The sequence below is a fragment of the Pseudopipra pipra genome, chromosome 6 (genome assembly GCF_036250125.1).
Source record: "Pseudopipra pipra isolate bDixPip1 chromosome 6, bDixPip1.hap1, whole genome shotgun sequence".
Lineage (NCBI taxonomy): Eukaryota > Metazoa > Chordata > Aves > Passeriformes > Pipridae > Pseudopipra > Pseudopipra pipra.
The window spans coordinates 56,679,790-56,697,061 of NC_087554.1; the positions used below are offsets into that span (position 1 = coordinate 56,679,790).

At 40.8% G+C, this 17,272-nt stretch overlaps 1 protein-coding gene across 6 annotated transcripts in view; it reads right to left on the minus strand.

Moving 5' to 3' along the window:
* Window positions 1-17,272, minus strand: part of AKT1 (AKT serine/threonine kinase 1) — a 75,097-nt gene that overhangs the window by 15,101 nt on the left and 42,724 nt on the right. For all 6 annotated transcript variants that reach the window (XM_064659334.1, XM_064659332.1, XM_064659338.1 and 3 more), the window contains 8 exons: window positions 13,808-13,919; window positions 10,888-11,035; window positions 8,997-9,128; window positions 8,765-8,830; window positions 6,811-6,879; window positions 5,970-6,095; window positions 4,561-4,689; window positions 89-303 (listed from right to left, as the gene is read on the minus strand). In XM_064659334.1, the coding sequence (XP_064515404.1) occupies window positions 89-303; window positions 4,561-4,689; window positions 5,970-6,095; window positions 6,811-6,879; window positions 8,765-8,830; window positions 8,997-9,128; window positions 10,888-11,035; window positions 13,808-13,919 (997 nt within the window). The remainder of the gene's footprint in view (window positions 1-88; window positions 304-4,560; window positions 4,690-5,969; window positions 6,096-6,810; window positions 6,880-8,764; window positions 8,831-8,996; window positions 9,129-10,887; window positions 11,036-13,807; window positions 13,920-17,272) is intronic.

Sequence of the window (17,272 nt, forward strand, 5' to 3'; positions counted from 1 at the left end):
AAGCCTGTAGCAGAATTTTTCTGTGGTTTTTTTGGCATTTCTGAGGGCACAAGTACTTAAAAGTGCAACCATTAAGCAACAGTCTCACCTTTGCTTAGGATCTTTCTTCAGCAAACCTGACAAGAGAGATTTTGCTTCAGGTGACAATGTGCGTGGAAATCTGATCTCCTCCATAAGGATGAGCTCAAAGAGCTTTTCGTGGTCCTGATTGTAGAAAGGGAGCCGGCCACACATCATTTCATACATCACGACTCCTAAGCCCCACCAGTCCACTGCACGACCGTAGTCATTATCTTCCAGAACCTGCAGAAGGTAAGGAAAAGGCTTCAGAAGAAACTCCCAAACCAGGCACGAACACAGAATTTGAGAAGCAAAATTTAACTCAGCAAGTCCGTCTCACATGACACAGCTGAATCTACCCGAAAAGTACTCGCAGAGCATCCATGTGAAAAGAACTGCCACCCATGCTCACCATCCCAGGTGAGCAGAATGGGGGAAAGGAGGCAGCAGGTACGTTACAGCAGTCTCCTTCCCTTCTTCCTCCCACCCTCCCTCACATTATGGTCATGATAAGCACAACCTTTGAAAGTCCAAAGGCTGAGAACTCTTCTCACATTACAGAGCCAGCTGTTAAACTCTCACTTATTCATCACAAACTGTTCCAAATGGAATCCAAATTTTTAGAAAAAACCCAAACCACCGAGGAGCCATATGAGGAGAAGAGACCGTCAACCTGTTCCTTCACAAGCGACAAGCCAAACATATCCATCACCTTCATATCAGCCTGCCCACCCCAAGGGTTGCTCTGCACATGCTAAAAGACCACCCACAAATACTCAATGACTAATCTACATTAAACACTAAGAGCCAGAACACCACTCCTAACATTTGACCGGCTGCAAGGCTGTAAAACGGCAGCCAAATTGTCTGGAAATGTTTCCCCTCCACCCCTTTGCCCTGCTCTAAAGGCACTCCTGCCTCTGCTAAGAGGGCTGCAAACCCAGGAACTGTCAGTGGGGTGGACTTTTGCCAGGTCTTACAGCAAAATGAGCCCAGCACAGTTCATTCTTCTCTCCCCCGGGCAAATTCTACTTAACAAAGCTGTGGCTGGTGCAGGGACTTAAGACCCCAGCAGTGCCCTCCACCTCTCCTGCTTGCTGGTGAGAAGCTGGGCCATAGTGCATTTTTGATCTTCTGCACAGTGGGTTTTTGAAGGGAGCAGGGAGAGTTTTGTGCCTTGTGCAGTGGATGTTACAAGGACTTCTCTAGACTTGGTGTCTCCTATGCAGTTGTCTGTAGCTGACACCAAGAGTCTCATGTTCCAGACCCTGTCCTCAGGTTTTAGTCTTCATCTTTACTCCTTTCACGGGTCTGCACTGAGCTGCTTACTCTTGGCTAAGAGCACAAACCACAACTGCACCACCATCGTGTTTTCTCGCTGTGTGGTGTCCGTGTGAGCTTTACATTCCTGCGATTCAGAACACTTTACGCTCAAAAGTAAAAAGGTGAAAGAGCCAAACAAAGTTGACGCAAGTTTAATAAAAGCAAGATCTGAACCTCTTACGGATCTTGATAAAGGTTTTGCAAATAAAAAAGAAGCATCGGGACACTTCACGTAACAACTGTTTGCACTTTGGCTCTCTGCATTCACTAATTATTCCCCTTAATTATCTGAACGAGGGAGAGGGCCTGCAGTAAAAATCAAAAGGCTGCCAGGTATTAGATTACCCCACGTCGGTCTATTTACAGCATCCCCGGCCGTATGATTCACACCAAACGACAGCTGGCTGTGCAGCTGCCCCGTATATGTATACGGCCGACACAGCTGCCGGCCGGACAGGATTCCAGGAGCCGGCCCCGTCCTTCCCAAGGCATGGCAGCCCTTCGGCTCGCAGGAGATATTGTGTGACAATGCAGTTACCGCTCTCTGAGTCACCCCCGTTCAGTAAGCGCTTCCTGTTCGCACTCCCCTACACTTGGCTTGCCTAAAATAAAACAGTCACAGGGCCTCCAATTTTTATTTTTTAAACTGCCGCACAAGAGATGCAACAGGAGATACTGAAAGAAAAAGAAAACCACAATGGCCTTTGTTGTGCACTTAATAAATGCCATAGGTGCTTTAGAAATGCAGTAAACACTTCAAATGTTACTTTAGTAAGTGCATTATAAGCTGTATTATAAACTGTATCACTAACTGCAACACTTCACCTCCATTAATTCTAAAAAGAATATAAAGTGCTTATTTCTTCAAAGTTCTTTATCACAATGAGCATACCCTCATATTAGTGACTGCATAAAAGAGAGCAACGGTGTATCAAAAATACACCGTAACAAAAAAGATATTGCGCTCATCCGCGATTTATTGCAACACACTGGATAGCTGGGGAGCAGTGAAGTAGCAAGGTCATTTCACTTAAATTAAAGGATCATCATTTCCTAATGAGCAGCTCTGGACTGCTGTGAGATGGAATTTGAAAGAGAAGGCAGAACAGCTGTAAACATCACAGCCATTGATGCATCTGACACATCAAAGTTGACATGGTTCAGTCACTGTCATCCATGCATGAGATTCCAGTATGAACCTAAAAACAACGATGCAACAACTGTACAGACACGCCGCTGTGCTGGACTCGAGTTACAAATGCAGATAAGAAGCTCAAGACCCCCGCTTTTAAGGATGTCTGACCTCAAACACATGGAATATCGCTCGCGCACAATTTCCAGATTTTTTGCATGCTATCAACCAGATGACAAAAGCCTCCAGAATTTAACACTCCAACTCACAGATGGGGTTTGCAAGTAGGGGAGAGAACTGGGTTAATCAAAAGGATTTGTCCTTCAGGGTTTTTGGATGAGCCAACTCATCATAAATATTGAAAAGAAAAATAATAGCAAATGCCATAAGAGAAAGAACAACACAATGCCTGCACAGGGAATCCCCACATTCCGAGTTAGGAAAAAACAAAACCAAAACAATAAATATTTTCAGCCTCCTCAAAAAACCCTTGACGAGAAACTGAAGTTCAGCAGTTGATTTTTTAAAGGAAGCTAAAATAAAAGCTAACACTGCATCATGCTGCTAATTACTCTCTGCATCAGTAAATCTCAAACTGTGGTGCATGGACCCCAATTTAGATTCACTGAAGACTTCTGGTGATCCATGGAAAAGCTGGCAGTTATCATGAGATTGGCTCCACCTCCTTGCTGCAAGCTACTTTGACAGGTGCCCACGTTCTCCATTATTACAAAGAGACTGGAGGCCCTTTAAAGCACCTGGGAGTTAAAAAAAAAAAACAACCAAAAACCAAAAAAACCCCAAGAGCACACTGCCACCACTATGCAAGCAGAAAGCACAAAAGTGCTGATCAGCAGACACCAGCTCTCAGCAGAAATATTCCTCCTCCACTTCGGTTTTCCATAATCTGTACTCCTGCATACTTCAACTCAAGGCAGGTTTGCAATGCCCAAGTCTCCCAGCTCAGGGAAGGCTACATCCTGGCTGTGTCAACAATATATAATCTGCCAGCAGCCCAAGACTTGCTTCTGCCTGTGCTCTGAGCTGGATAGAAACCTAAACGCCACGGGTTGCAAAGCCCCCACTGCAAGGGAAGCAGAGCTTGTGCAAGGCACACCACATTAGCTCAGGCTCTGTGCCCCAGTAATACAGGGAGTCTGCTTCCAGACAGCTCGGAGCGTGGGCAGAGAAACCAGCGTCTGCCTGTGAAACACCGTGTGTACATGTATCCCCTATAACACAATTCCACTTTTGATCTGCCCGTAACTAACTCACAGCTATAACACCACCTGTGTTGCACAATTCTCGGAGTGTTTCCAGGAGGAAAGCTGCAAGAACACATTTACATTTTACACTTTACAAAAAAAAAAAAAAAATTTTTGCACAAAAAAAAAAATCCCCCAAACATACCATTTAGGGGCTGAGATCCCCTGCCTGGATTTATTTCCTCTGAAATTGGAATGTTCAAATTAACATTGAGAAATATCTTGTGCTTTCATAGTCATAAAACAGTCGGCACTTTTAATGCATACCATGCTAAATACTGCAGAAAAAGCTTAGTCTGTCCTTTTTTTGAAACATGTCACCTTATACTGTCCTCAAAGAGTAAAAGAATTGGACAATACTTTCACTTCTTAAGCAAAGCCCTGTTGATAACTTTCAACAGGACAACACACACCATACTGCAAAACAAGTAATACAGCATATAATATTTGAAATGATTTAAAAGATTTTTTTAAAATTACATATCTTTTACATATTAAATTACATATTACATATTAAATTACATACAAGAAACAATCACTGTTCCAGTAAAATGTAAATACTCCCTAAAGTGGATGGAAGATACTATCCTGGTGAAAAATTTTCACATATCATTATGCTAAAGATACATTCCAGATCATGATGAAAAAAAGGAGTCTCAGTATGTGTCATAGCAGTCAGTGCATGAACACATAATGGCAGAGGAATTATTCTGTGTTCTTACTGCTATCATGGACAGCATATAAGAAGATAATTTAACACAACAGCCAACATAAACATACCTCCGGCGCAAGGTACTCTGGAGTGCCACAGAAAGTCTTCATTGTTGCTCCATCCTTGATGCCTTCTTTACATAGTCCAAAGTCTGTTATTTTTATGTGTCCATCTTTATCCAGCATAAGATTTTCCAACTGGGAAGAAAATCCAAATTAAAGACATGATTATGTATAACATACACTGCTCCTGAGCAGGACAGCAAAAGACAAACTTCTGCAGATCAGTTTTCAACCTCATTCTCACTGGGGTCACAACAATAGTAGCTGTCAAAGCATGTATAATGTAAATATACATTGTAACACTTTCCTTAGTTCTTTAGGGAACATTAGGTAACTAATTTGCAGTAACCAATGGTATAAACAGAAAGAATGCGGAACACAGACATAATATTTATGCTTCTACAATATTATCCCCAACAGAACACCAGTTATTTTGAACATATATGAAGTATTCCCCCCTCACACAACTTCATCCCTGCTTTTGCTGTGATTTTATGAAATAATCTGTACCAGTAAATAACAGCAAATCAAACAGAAATCATTTGCATGGCTACGGAACCACTTCCAAAGAGACCCTTTAAATGAGAATCACTACATACAGTCACTCAGCAAATGGTATTCATCTTAGCTTGGGCCACTAATTTTTGAGAAAGCCACCCAGGTATCACATGTTCACCATGTACAAATAAGGTGCACTTTCAAACGTATCATGGTGATATGGGAGACAAAATCCCAGCAGAAATCCCAAAATTACTTTGACATAGCCTGAAAACATTACACACAATGTTCATTCTATATTGCTCCTAAATAAACTACCAGTATACCCTCACACTCTCCTGAAAACTCTTCTCAGGAAAAAAGAAAATGCTACTCTTAAAGCTTCCTCAAGAATTTCTCAAGTTTGTTTGCCCTGAGATATCTTGTTTCATTGGGGTTTTTTTCCCTTTTTGTGCTCACCAAACAAATAAGTAACCAACATGAAGCTAAGGCAATTTTCTGACTGGAAGCAGGTGCTATGAAGATAGTGCTGTGAGCACACTGCAAGGAAGAGCAACATTCACACAGTGTGAATTTGCATCTATCTGATAAGACCAGGATTATGTTCCACAGTGCAGGAGAACCAGCAAAGTTTCTCTTAGAACATAAGCAGGCAAGTGAAAATGAAACCCAAGTAGCCCAGTGCCCCTTCCTGTTTTCTGAAGGGCTGCCCCAGGGTCCTGATAAATGCCTCATACAGCCTCTTGAACTATGAAAGTGTACAGACATCCTATAAAGTCACGCCCAACAGCTGCAACAACAGTTAGGATAAAGTTCAGTCAGGAAAGCATTTCTTAATAATTCAGGCTCATTTGCTTTTGTTAACAGCAAACAAAAAGCCAAACACCCAAAGCTTATGAAATTATTTCTCTACATACCTTCAAATCTCTATAAACCACATTCTTCTCTGAATGCAGGTAATCCAGCGCTGAAACAATCTCGGCTCCATAGAACCGAGCTCGGTCTTCAGAAAAGACGCGCTCTCTTGACAGATGGAAAAACAACTGCAAGAACAGTAATTTGTTTAACTTCAGATGTTTCTGAGTTATGTCTTGCACAGGACATCCTGCTTGGAATGTGCTACCACCTAAGAGAAAACCCCTTCCCTTCCTCACCCAGCTGCGTTCCCAAATGTGTTAAAAAGAACCATAAATAAAATGATTTGACAATTATATCTCTTATTCACAGATGCACACTGATAACGAGCTTGTGTGCTGCAGTCTTGTATGTTCAGAAAATTATAAAAACTCTTTTTGACTGAACTACAATTACATATTAAAACTACAGTGTGATTTGGAGAAATGTTAATATTCTCACTTTTCCTTCTTGATTGTAACAGTAGTTAGCTCCCTCCAAAGTAACATAGTTCTCCCTCCAAAGTAACATATGCTCACAATATTCATTAAAAAGTGTTAAAACTTGTCTGAAAAAAAACTAGAAAGCAACCTTGCCTTCTTGAACTTCTAAATGTCAGATTACAATATATTGCTGTCATGTAAAATAAGAACCTACGCCCAAAACCTTTATGTTCTAAAAATGGAGTTGAGAAAATTAAGAGTCTTAATTTTTAATATTAGTTAAACCTGCAAACAGCTCTGCTTAACTGGGACAACTTGGATTAATTAGAATTGCAAACGTGGACCTTAGCTAAATAATGTCAAGCAGAATTAGTAGTACAGGAAAATCCTAGAGTATTAAACATTATTATATTTCCCTTACCTCCCCTCCATTAGCGTACTCCATAACAAAACACAAGCGATCATGTGTCTGAAAGGAATACTTTAAAGCCTGAAACAGATTTAAACCAAAACTCAGAAGACAGATCATAGTGACAATTATAAAAGCATTTTTAATAGAGTTTCAGAAACAGACATGAAATTTTCTATTTTAGTGAACTTTTTGTCCTTGAGTCTTATACCTACACTTTCCCGTTGCATCTGAGGACTGATCCACTGCCAACTTATTTCATTAAATAAATTTAATTAAACATTAAATCAATCCCTTGCAGAAGCAATCAGCACCTATAAAGCTGTGAAACAAAGTCCTGGCTCATTAACAGTGACACAAAATGTATGTACCAACAGTGGCTGTGAAGTTTCCTTCTCAGACCACAAGTTCCCACAGGCTCCACCTCATAGACAAGAGGCTCCGACCAAACCCCAGAGCACCAGGTTTCTCTGCACCAGCGGTCCTCTTACATGAAACATGTATATATTTACACACACCAACCCCCTGGTCTCTGCCCTGCTGCCTGCAACTGCTCCCTGCTGACAGTCTGCCAGAGGATTGAGCAACACTGTCGATACCAATTTGTGAGCAATTTGCAAAAACAGACCGGATGGAGGGTGTGATGGAGTGTCACAAGGTGCCTTTGTACAGTCCTGTCACATGTGTTCCCATGGCAAGAGTAACATCAACTTGTTTGCCATAGTCTTGAGATTTCTGGTCATAACCCATAGCATCATAGAATACCCTGAATTGGAAGGGTCCCACAAGGATCATCGAGTACAACTCCTGGCCCTGCACAGGACAACCCCATGAGTCACACCATGTGCCTGAGAGCATTGTCCAAACAATTCTTGAACTGTCAGGCTTAGTACCATGACCGCTTCCCTGGGGAGCCTGTTCCAGTGCCCAACTACCCTCTGAGTGAAGAACATTTTCTTAATATCCAACTTAAATCCAATCTCACAGCTGACTTCAAGAGACCTAGTTTTGGGTATTTGAGTTTATGAAAGCATCAAGGAGAAAATATCACATGTGGTATCACTGTCTTCATTACTAGGGGTGACATTTTTAAACCACTCATATTATTGCAGAGAAAGGGAGGATCAGGTTTTAGACATTCATGATTACAGTCAATACAGACAATATTTACTTCCAGAGGTCACACTTAACAGGGCTTAATTCCAGTTAAGCCCTTGTACCTGGCCAAAGGAAACAACCAGGATCCTATACAGTCTCTTGGAGGGTTTAAGCAGTTGTAAACAACTCAGAGACAACTTGTAATAAATATTAGAAACAAAATCTTGAGATGGAACTTGGATATCTGAACTCAGCACAGAGAGATTGCTGGCACTGAAAGTCTAAACTGAGAGTATGGTTTGATTACACAGCTAAGCCAATCCAAAAGGAAAGCAGTGGTTAAAGCACAGTCCTGCTCTTCCCTGCCCCATTCCACATGCTCCCACCACTATTCTTTGGCTGCCATTACCAGTGTTCTGATTCCAGAGTTTCTGGGAGCTTAAAATAACAACAAAGACAAAATTAAAGGGTTTTTCCCCACTCTATCTTCCTGAACTTGTTTGTCACAAGATCAGGGTCACCCTGATCTCTGCTACAAAGAGGAGACCAAGCATTTGGAGGACAAGGGAAGTAGATATTTCTCTCAGAGATAGCAAGTCATTAAATGGGTGAGCTGTAAAGTCAAACCACACCCTGAAACACTGTCTTCAAGAGGTACTGAGGACCTGCTCTGCAAGAATCAGAAAACTTTAAAAAGTATTTTAATTTGTGCTTCCCAAAAATGGAAAGGGTACAACAATACACAGCCACTCTGAAAACACAGATCTCAGATGCATTATATAAGTAAAAAAAACCCAAAACCACACAACAGGGAAAGCCTTGTTTGTCATGATGTCAAGTAACACTCAGCAGAGGCAGAAATGCTTACTGTTAGGAATGGATGCCGAGAGTTCTGTAGGACACGGTTTTCTGTCAGCGTGTGCGCTACTTCATCCTGAAACACAAGCAGAAGGAAATCAGCAAAGTGGTTCCCCAGATCAGGGCTCCATGTAAAACACTAACAGAGCAATTATTTACGAGTTCTCTGAGAATCCTCGGCATGACTTTGCCAAAGGCTGTATCAAGGGCGAACCACATCCCCAGGTTTCCCATCTACTCACCTTTGCTACAATAACTTCTTTCTTCAGAATTTTCATAGCATAATACCGTCCAGTTGCTTTTTCTTTAACTAAAATGACCTTTCCAAAAGTGCCTTTTCCCAGTAGTTTAAGGTATTCAAACTCGTTCATGGTCTGTTAATGATACAGATAAAAAAGAACTGAATTACATGAACTAACAAGAAGTATACTATTCTCAGCAGAAGTGCTCATTCACGTGAGAATGCATCACATATGTTACACATGTGTCTTTTTGTTAATCTTTTTGTTTTGTAGAATTCAGGAGCAGAAATGACTCTTCCATAAAAATGAATGCCAGTGCACTTCCAAATATAATCAATCAAACTATTTAGGGAAAACCATAAGCTTTCAATTAACTGAACGCTCTTTTGCATGACAACACTCAACTGTGGAAGTAACACTCAGCATACATTAATCCAGATATTTTGACCTCTTTGTCAGTGCAGACGTTCCTTAAAAGGCACATGCTGCTCTGATTCCAGGGATTAAACTCATACCTTTTTACTGATGTTCCCCACATCTCTAGGAGGGTGCTTTCTTGTGCCTCATTGTACTTCACTGAACAGCACCAAAACCACAGGACAAATAACTGCCTCACAGATTAGCCATGTTGCAGGCTAAGGACTCTCTCTGTGAGATCAATGACGGCTGCCAACGTGGCAACAATCAGACTTACACAACCCAAGCCTCAGTTGAGGAAAAAAATTAAGACACTTTTGACAGCAAACTTCCTCAATAGTCTTCCCTAGAACTGGCTCAGGAGACTTCCTGCTAATTGTTCAGTATAGTTGATATCAAGACCTCAGTTATCACCCTCACTAACATACCCAGGGAGACAAAGTCACTGTTTCAGAAAAACAGGTATATTTGACCAATGTTTGACCAATATTTCTCATTGCATTTCTATGAAGAGTAGCCCAGCAAGGGCAGGATCTGTTGAGCCAAGGATCTAAAGGTCTAATGGCAGCTTTAATTCAGAGAGACATGTAAGTACCCACCCCCATCACTCTGAAAGCGCTGACATGACACAAGGGTAACAAATACTTAGTGAAGAAACTGGTGGATAACTATCTTTTTATAGAAAAACTTCATTGGTTTTCCCAAAACTGAAACAAACTTATGAAAGTAGGTGGGGATGACAACGGTGAGATGAGGACACAAGAAAGTACCCGGCTAAAATCCACAAACATTGCATTGACTTGGGAAGTTTCTATCAATTCTTTCTTGCAAGAACAGGTGGGATCACTTTGGAAAACAAAAATCCAAACAGAAGACCACAAGGAGGTAGAAAGAAGTGAAGGAAGGCTAAAGACAGACACACCTAAAAAGGCTGAAGATCTCCTCTGGTACACACTCCTTTCATTGAAGGCCACTGCTGAACTGGCCCTGTGCATTCAGACTATGTTGTGCCTGATGCAAAACCCCAAGCTCTAGGAACATTACAGACAGACACTACAGTGGCTGCAGGGGGTCAGCCTAAACCCTTAATCCAGAGCAATTAAACTCACTGGACCCACCCTAAATCCTGCAAATCCACTGGAATACCTTTGTACCCGCCTGCAAAGAGTTTACAGAGTCATGTGGTCCAGCAGGAGCTATGATTTCAGGCCCTGTACCACAGGAAAACAGGCAAACCAAACCCAGACATGAGCTGGCCTTGAAAGTCATCCAGTAAGGAATCTGAACTCAGAACTCTGGTGGACCCAGATAGGCTCTGCCTGGTACCTGTTCAGCTCAGACAATTGTTTCCTGCAGAAGCTGCATCTACAACCAACTGTGTAATTGTTATGGGAACAGATGTGGCTTGATGGCTATTTCTTGTCTACATTTGAGAAGACCTAAAAAAACAGTTATTCTTGCTATGCCCACTTACCACTTTGTGTTTTGGCTTTGTCATAGAAACTTCCATTTCTTCGGCACCTGAATTATCACTGGGAGAGCCAGATCTAAAATCCATCATCTCTTCCTCTTGTTTCTTGAGGCTGTCTGCTACTGTTTGGATGGCTTTTGTCCATTCTTCCCTGGCAAAATATAGGCAAAGACATTCATTACTTGTGACTTTACCATCTGCCATTGCAAAGATCATCAAGGAACACGGAGCAAATAATGCTCTCTGAGGAATCAGTGGAAGATACAACGAATTATGTGCATTTTCAAGCACTGTAAAAATGCATTTTTAAGACCACTTTCAACAAGTATCTTTATTAACAGTACTAGAAACAAAAGACAACTGAAGTTCTCCCAGTCTGGATGAAAAAGGCTTTTCACACAACAGAACTTTTAATAGGCATTCAGTCAACAGCTGATACGACCTGGTGATAGAGAGACTTACATAACAAAAACAGACTTGCCAAAACCAAAAAGCAAGAGGCTCCCATGAAGCACAAAGCAATTATATGCAGCTTCTACATTTCTATGGTGCACTGAAACACATATCCAACTCCTGGGGACACTATGCCACCTTTTCGCACACATATCCCAAATTTTAATGGCAAGGGGTGTTCCTGGAGAAGGTATTAAATCCCAGGCTACTTAGGTTATTCCTGTGTTATAAAGATGATGACAGCAGTACAGCAATTCCTGTGTAAACTTTAGCAGAATGTCAGCAAAAGCAGTGACATTTCATCTTAGGTCTTGGTTACAATAAAGTTTCCACAGCTGTTTCAGCAACGGGTGCTCTAACAGTGACCCCTTTGACTCCCATGGAGACCACTTCCACTCCAGTGTCCTTTGGGAAATTTCACACCTTTGGAAACTACTGAACTGAAAGTTCTTGGCCTTCACTTGATTGCACTGCAAATTTATTGAACATAAAGAATACAACTCGTAAGGGCTTACAGGGTTTCAGGACAGGGTTTAAGACATACAGGGGCTGAAGGACTATCTGAACTTACCACGTTTTACTGTCTTTTGTATCTGTAGGGAACGGGATGTGGTGGTTTAGTTGGTGTTTTCGAGGCACTGGTTAAACTCTTCTCCCAAGGACAGCCCAGGTAAAACACTTTGCCACCGCAGCAGGAACAGCAGCAGCCAGTGCTGAACTGCTCTACATGCAATCTGCAGTGCAGCTGTGCCATCCTTATCAATGTCCCATTTTCCACTGGTTCTATGAAATGACTTTTTTTTTTTTTTTAAATCATATCTGAACATGTGGATTTTGGTTTGTGATGGATGGAAGAGGCAGATCATTCACCAGAGGAAGCAAAGTCCATAGGAAAAAGTGCCCAACACAAGATTCTAATAAAAACTGCACCACTCAGGGCTTTCCTGCCTTGTTCATTTTTTATTTTGGATTTTGCCTGAATATGCACTATCCCTCCAGCCCTGTCTGGGGCAGCAAGGTAATGCCAAATGTTCTGAACATTCTCGCTATACTCCTAGCACAGACTATTCCATCCACCATCACAAACACATTCCCTTATTTGCTAGTCATATTTTTCATATTCAGAATGGTTACAATAAGAACTTTTTCTTCTGTACTTTTCTCTCTCCATCTCTTTCAAAAAACAAACATTGGTTTTAAAGGCACAGAGAAAGCTGAAGGTATATCTACCTTCATGTCTCTTCTAAGATTTGTTACTGACTTGGTTGAGATCTCAGCCCTCCTGAAGTGAGTATCTTTGATTTCTGGGAGACCAGAATTTCACCCTCAGCTTTTATGTCTCAAGAGTACACAACAGAAGTGACTAACACTCTGAGCCCCGAAGTGTCACAAAGCTGACTTAATTGGCTAGGAGGGAACAAAACAAGACTGAAATACAATCTTCTTCCAAGTGGAAACTGTTATTCACTCCCTTTAGGGTCACTGACCACAAAGCTACTAAAGAAAACAAGGACCAGTTTCTTTTTCTTTGCTTTTAATTTGACTTCGCCTTCTTCTGATCATTGTAACAGAATTAAAAGCAATAATCGGAAACTTTCTTTAAATCAGTGCATGCAAAGGCTATGAAAACAAGAGGCAAATAATATTGGATAGAATTTACCGATCTTTAAACTAAACATGTGCCAGTATCATATCTAGGGAATACCAGGGGTTTAAAATACTCATTCCCCTAGGGCAATGGTACTGGAATAATTTAAATTCAGTTTCTGAAGAGCAAGTAAATATTTAAATACTCAGTAGCTGCAGAATAGCTGTGCTGGAAAACTGTTTTCTCTGGAGGTAAGAGATCAATTCTCCAATGATGAGAGCACAGGATGCAGCTCTTAGCTTTGTTTCCTAACAGCTGAAACAGAAATCTGCACCTGCAGCAGATAACTATCACCTTTATTATCTAATTTGCATAAAACATTAGCAATCAGCAATGATACAACTAACTTTTCCTTTAGAAACGAGGTGTCTAAATAGACTTTAAAAGGTCAGTATTTTGATACAACTCAACTTTGCCTGAATCTCTATTTCACTTGTGCTTATCCTTCCAGAAACTCCCAGGTCAGAAACCCTTCATTTTACATACCCACAACATTTCCGGTGAGAAATGAACCTTACATTTCCAGAAATAACAACTACCTGTGTGCTGGTACACACCTGCACCTGTCCATTTTGGATACCCAACCTAGCAACTCTTCATTTACAAACTGCTCAAAATCCACTCTCTGAAACCCCCCCTTAGGGCACCTTTTATACTGGAACATGGACTAAAACTGAGGCGCTCAAAAATCATTTGTCGCTTTTCAGTCCAGACGTACATCATCTGATAAATAAGAGCTTCAGCAAAAGACTTGCTATTAATGCTGAAGACTTGCATCTGCTTTTGCAAGGAGTTTATGCATTAAATATGAATGAAACATACCGCTCCTCTGGAGTCTCCACATGAAATGTTCTTTCAATTACTGTGGTCCACTGGAGGCATCTAATGATAAATGTGTTTGGTTTAGGTCGTTCTGTCTTCATCAGCTGGCACTCTACCACAATCAAGGAAGAAAGAGTCATGGTACATAAGCAGGTTTAAATAATCATTTGTCTTTATTCTTATCTAGCAAACTGTTGTGATTAATCAGCCATAGAAATCTCTGTAAGTACTTCTTTAGGAGACTTGAGACAATTTACTGTGTTGATGAAACCAATAAATAGCTTGGGAGATAGCCATCTAAGCAGCACCGAAATCAAATTCTGCTTTGAAAGGCTCCACATTTGGTCTGCCCATAGAGGTAAGTAGAAATGTGATGTGATAACACAGAAGCCATTCAGACTCAGGTCCCAGACTCCAAAGGTCATCCAGAGCAAAGCACATGGCCAAAGTCAGTTGATAATGCAGCAATTACATCCACTGCAACTAAAGTCAAGCCCCCACATTCCCTCCAGTTGACTTTCCCAACATAAAACCCTGTCCGTGGCTTTCAAGGAGTTGCCAGAGAGCACGTCTGGTCACTTTGCAGCGACCTGAGGAAGATCAGACTCAGCATTTCCAGTCCTCAAACACTAGAGGGAACATCAAACTGCAAAGGCGCCCCCTGAAAAGACCCCATTCCGAACGCCTTCGGGACAGCTGCCGCAGTCGGATGCTGTACGGACACGCGGCTCACAGCTCCCATCACTGCCAGAATTCAAGCACAGCCTAAAAAGGCTACAGAAGTACAGCTACATGCAAAGCCACCACTTCCTTCATCAGAATGCTCTACCGAGAGCTGAGCATTAATTTTTTTTAATTTTAAAATCACATCTACTACTTTAAGCTTCATAGGATGTTACGAGTGTTTATCCTTCCAATTTGGGCCTGAAAATGCACCTGACTAAAGGTACAGATAGTACAGATGCTGTACTAACAGAGAGCTGAAAAATAAAAGAAAATCAATACCAACAGAAGCTAAGACACTATATTTTTTACATTAACATTAATAGAAAATCTAACTAATTAAGAAGCTCCTGCTGGAGGAAAGTCAAATTAAGAAACCAAGTGAGCAGGGGGGAAAGAAATAAAATATAATTGTGGGGTTTTTCTTGCATTAAACTCTTTTCCTTGCAGTTAATGAAACCACAAGCTCGCTATTATTTGGTCTTCAGGTTCTAAATCACTTTCCAAGTAAATAAAAAGCCACTATGAAGACAAGAAGAAATTTCTGCTTACTGCTAGAGCTACAAACATCCTCCACCTTCAGAAACGTGCAACTTGAGGACAGAATCCACCAGAATTCGTACATGTCACTAAAGGCTACACTGGTACCATTAGGTTAATTTCATTATTGTGAAAATTTAGAATGCTCAGTTTTAAATTCAAGCTATTAATTAGCACCAAGATAAAATATTTACCGCCAGTGTTTTTGGGCGCCGTATTTTTGGCAATATATTTCATGCCTCATTTGCAGCTGGAATTATAAGCTTTTCAATGAGTAACTTTGCATTTTTCATGACAAGAAAAACCTAATTTTTCTTTAATAGCACGCTGAGGTTAATACTGCATCCTACTAAAGCACTGCAATTAGATAAGAGAAAGTTTATTAATGAGTCACGAAAAGGTTTTAGTGTGATAAACGGCACTCCTTCATTCACCCAGATTAAACAACTTCCACACAGCCACGCAGCCGAGCGCTGTGTTCAGCCCCGGCCACCTCCATCCTCTCTCACTGAATGGCAATGAAAGCCAAACAACTGCACGGGTTGTTGCAGCCCAGCGCTGATAAATTCAGCTCAAAAGATTTCATTGCTGCTCCCAGACCGCCCACCTCAGTTTAGCTGCTCTTCTTTTTCTGTTGTTTGTTTGTTCTGCCTCCCATTTTTATCTGCTTAATGTGATTAGATTAAGGCCAGGGTTGTCCTCTACGAGCCTGCACAATGCAGCCCTAAGACACCGAATTTGGCTGAAGACTCGAACAACATCAGGCTATTTCTAACCTCGTGCTAATCCAGAGCTGTTTTCCCATACTTATCCAGAAGGGCAACATTATGAAGAAATAAACTGAAAGGTTTTGCTTACATTTTAAAACCAGACTTTATATTCACATTAAGTGCCTCAGATTCTGAAGAAGTAGCACAGACATTTAAATTAGCCATGAACTCTAAACTTTAACTGTTTAATTTCAGCAAAATAAACCACACGAGGAGTTTTCTGTCATAAAAGAGGACCAATTAAACGTCACTCTTCCCCTAAATCAGCACTGTCCATTGATATTTGTTCAGCTTGCTGATCCAGCAATCTTTAAGGCATACAGCAAGATGAATAATAGAGATTTGTCAGTTAATAACCACTATAATTCAAGTATGTCACACAGAAGTGTTTTGTTTAGTGAACAATATGCTATCTAATTACCCTGCTCAATCATAACAGCACATATCAAGTAATACAGAAGGCTTTATTTTTAAATTGCTTTACCAAAGTGCTGTACCACATAGGTTCCAGAAAGTTTGAAACTACCACTTAGTTCTCCCCGCATATGACAATCACATGGATTTTATTAACAGAACAAATAAACAGTAGGTTTTTTCTTACTTTTAAACCCAACTGTGTGCTCTTTACTGTAGTTGACAAGTTACAAAAGCACCAAACTTGCCTCCTCTAACCATGTACTGCAACATGAACCACTCCAGCAGAGCACAGACACGGACGATGTGTAATATCAGATCTGATTTATAGCATGTTTGGAGGTTCTGCTTAAAAACATTCACATTTCAAATATGGTCCGAGGGTCACTCACCCACTTGGAAGACAGTTTTTCCTGTCAAACAGGCAAATGTAAGTATTCCCCATTTGCAACAAAGTAAGTACTATAAACAGCAGCCTGTTAAAAATGATTTAAATTGCTCTAAAGAACCTCTTGATTCTTTCCTGGCGTTTGGTCTTTTAAAGTAAGTAGGACAGAGAAATTGTTCCTAACAGGAATAGACACCAAGGCATTCAAATGTAAATTACCATTTTGTATTTGAAAGACACTTAGTATTATCCTGGTGACTTTCTAAAATGTCACAATATTTGCTTTCCCAGCACTTAAGCTAAAAGGCAGATTACTTTTGATGAAAGTGTCAAACTCTGCTCCCTATATAATGACATCACACTTGAAACAATAATGTAAAGGAAGAATCCTTCCCCTTCCTGCTTTGGTTTCTTTAAGGAAGGGTATGGAGAAAAAGAGAAAAGAAAAAAAAAAAGAAAAAAGGTAAATGAGGAAAGAAGAATGATGAAGAAATAAAACTTTGGAGAGCAAACAGGAATGTTATGTTGAAGTTCTTGTTTTCTGCTAGCACCACTGGATAGATTCACCTTGGATAGATTCATGCTGTGCCTTGCTCAGCATGGCACAAGCTAGGAGCACCAAGTTACAGA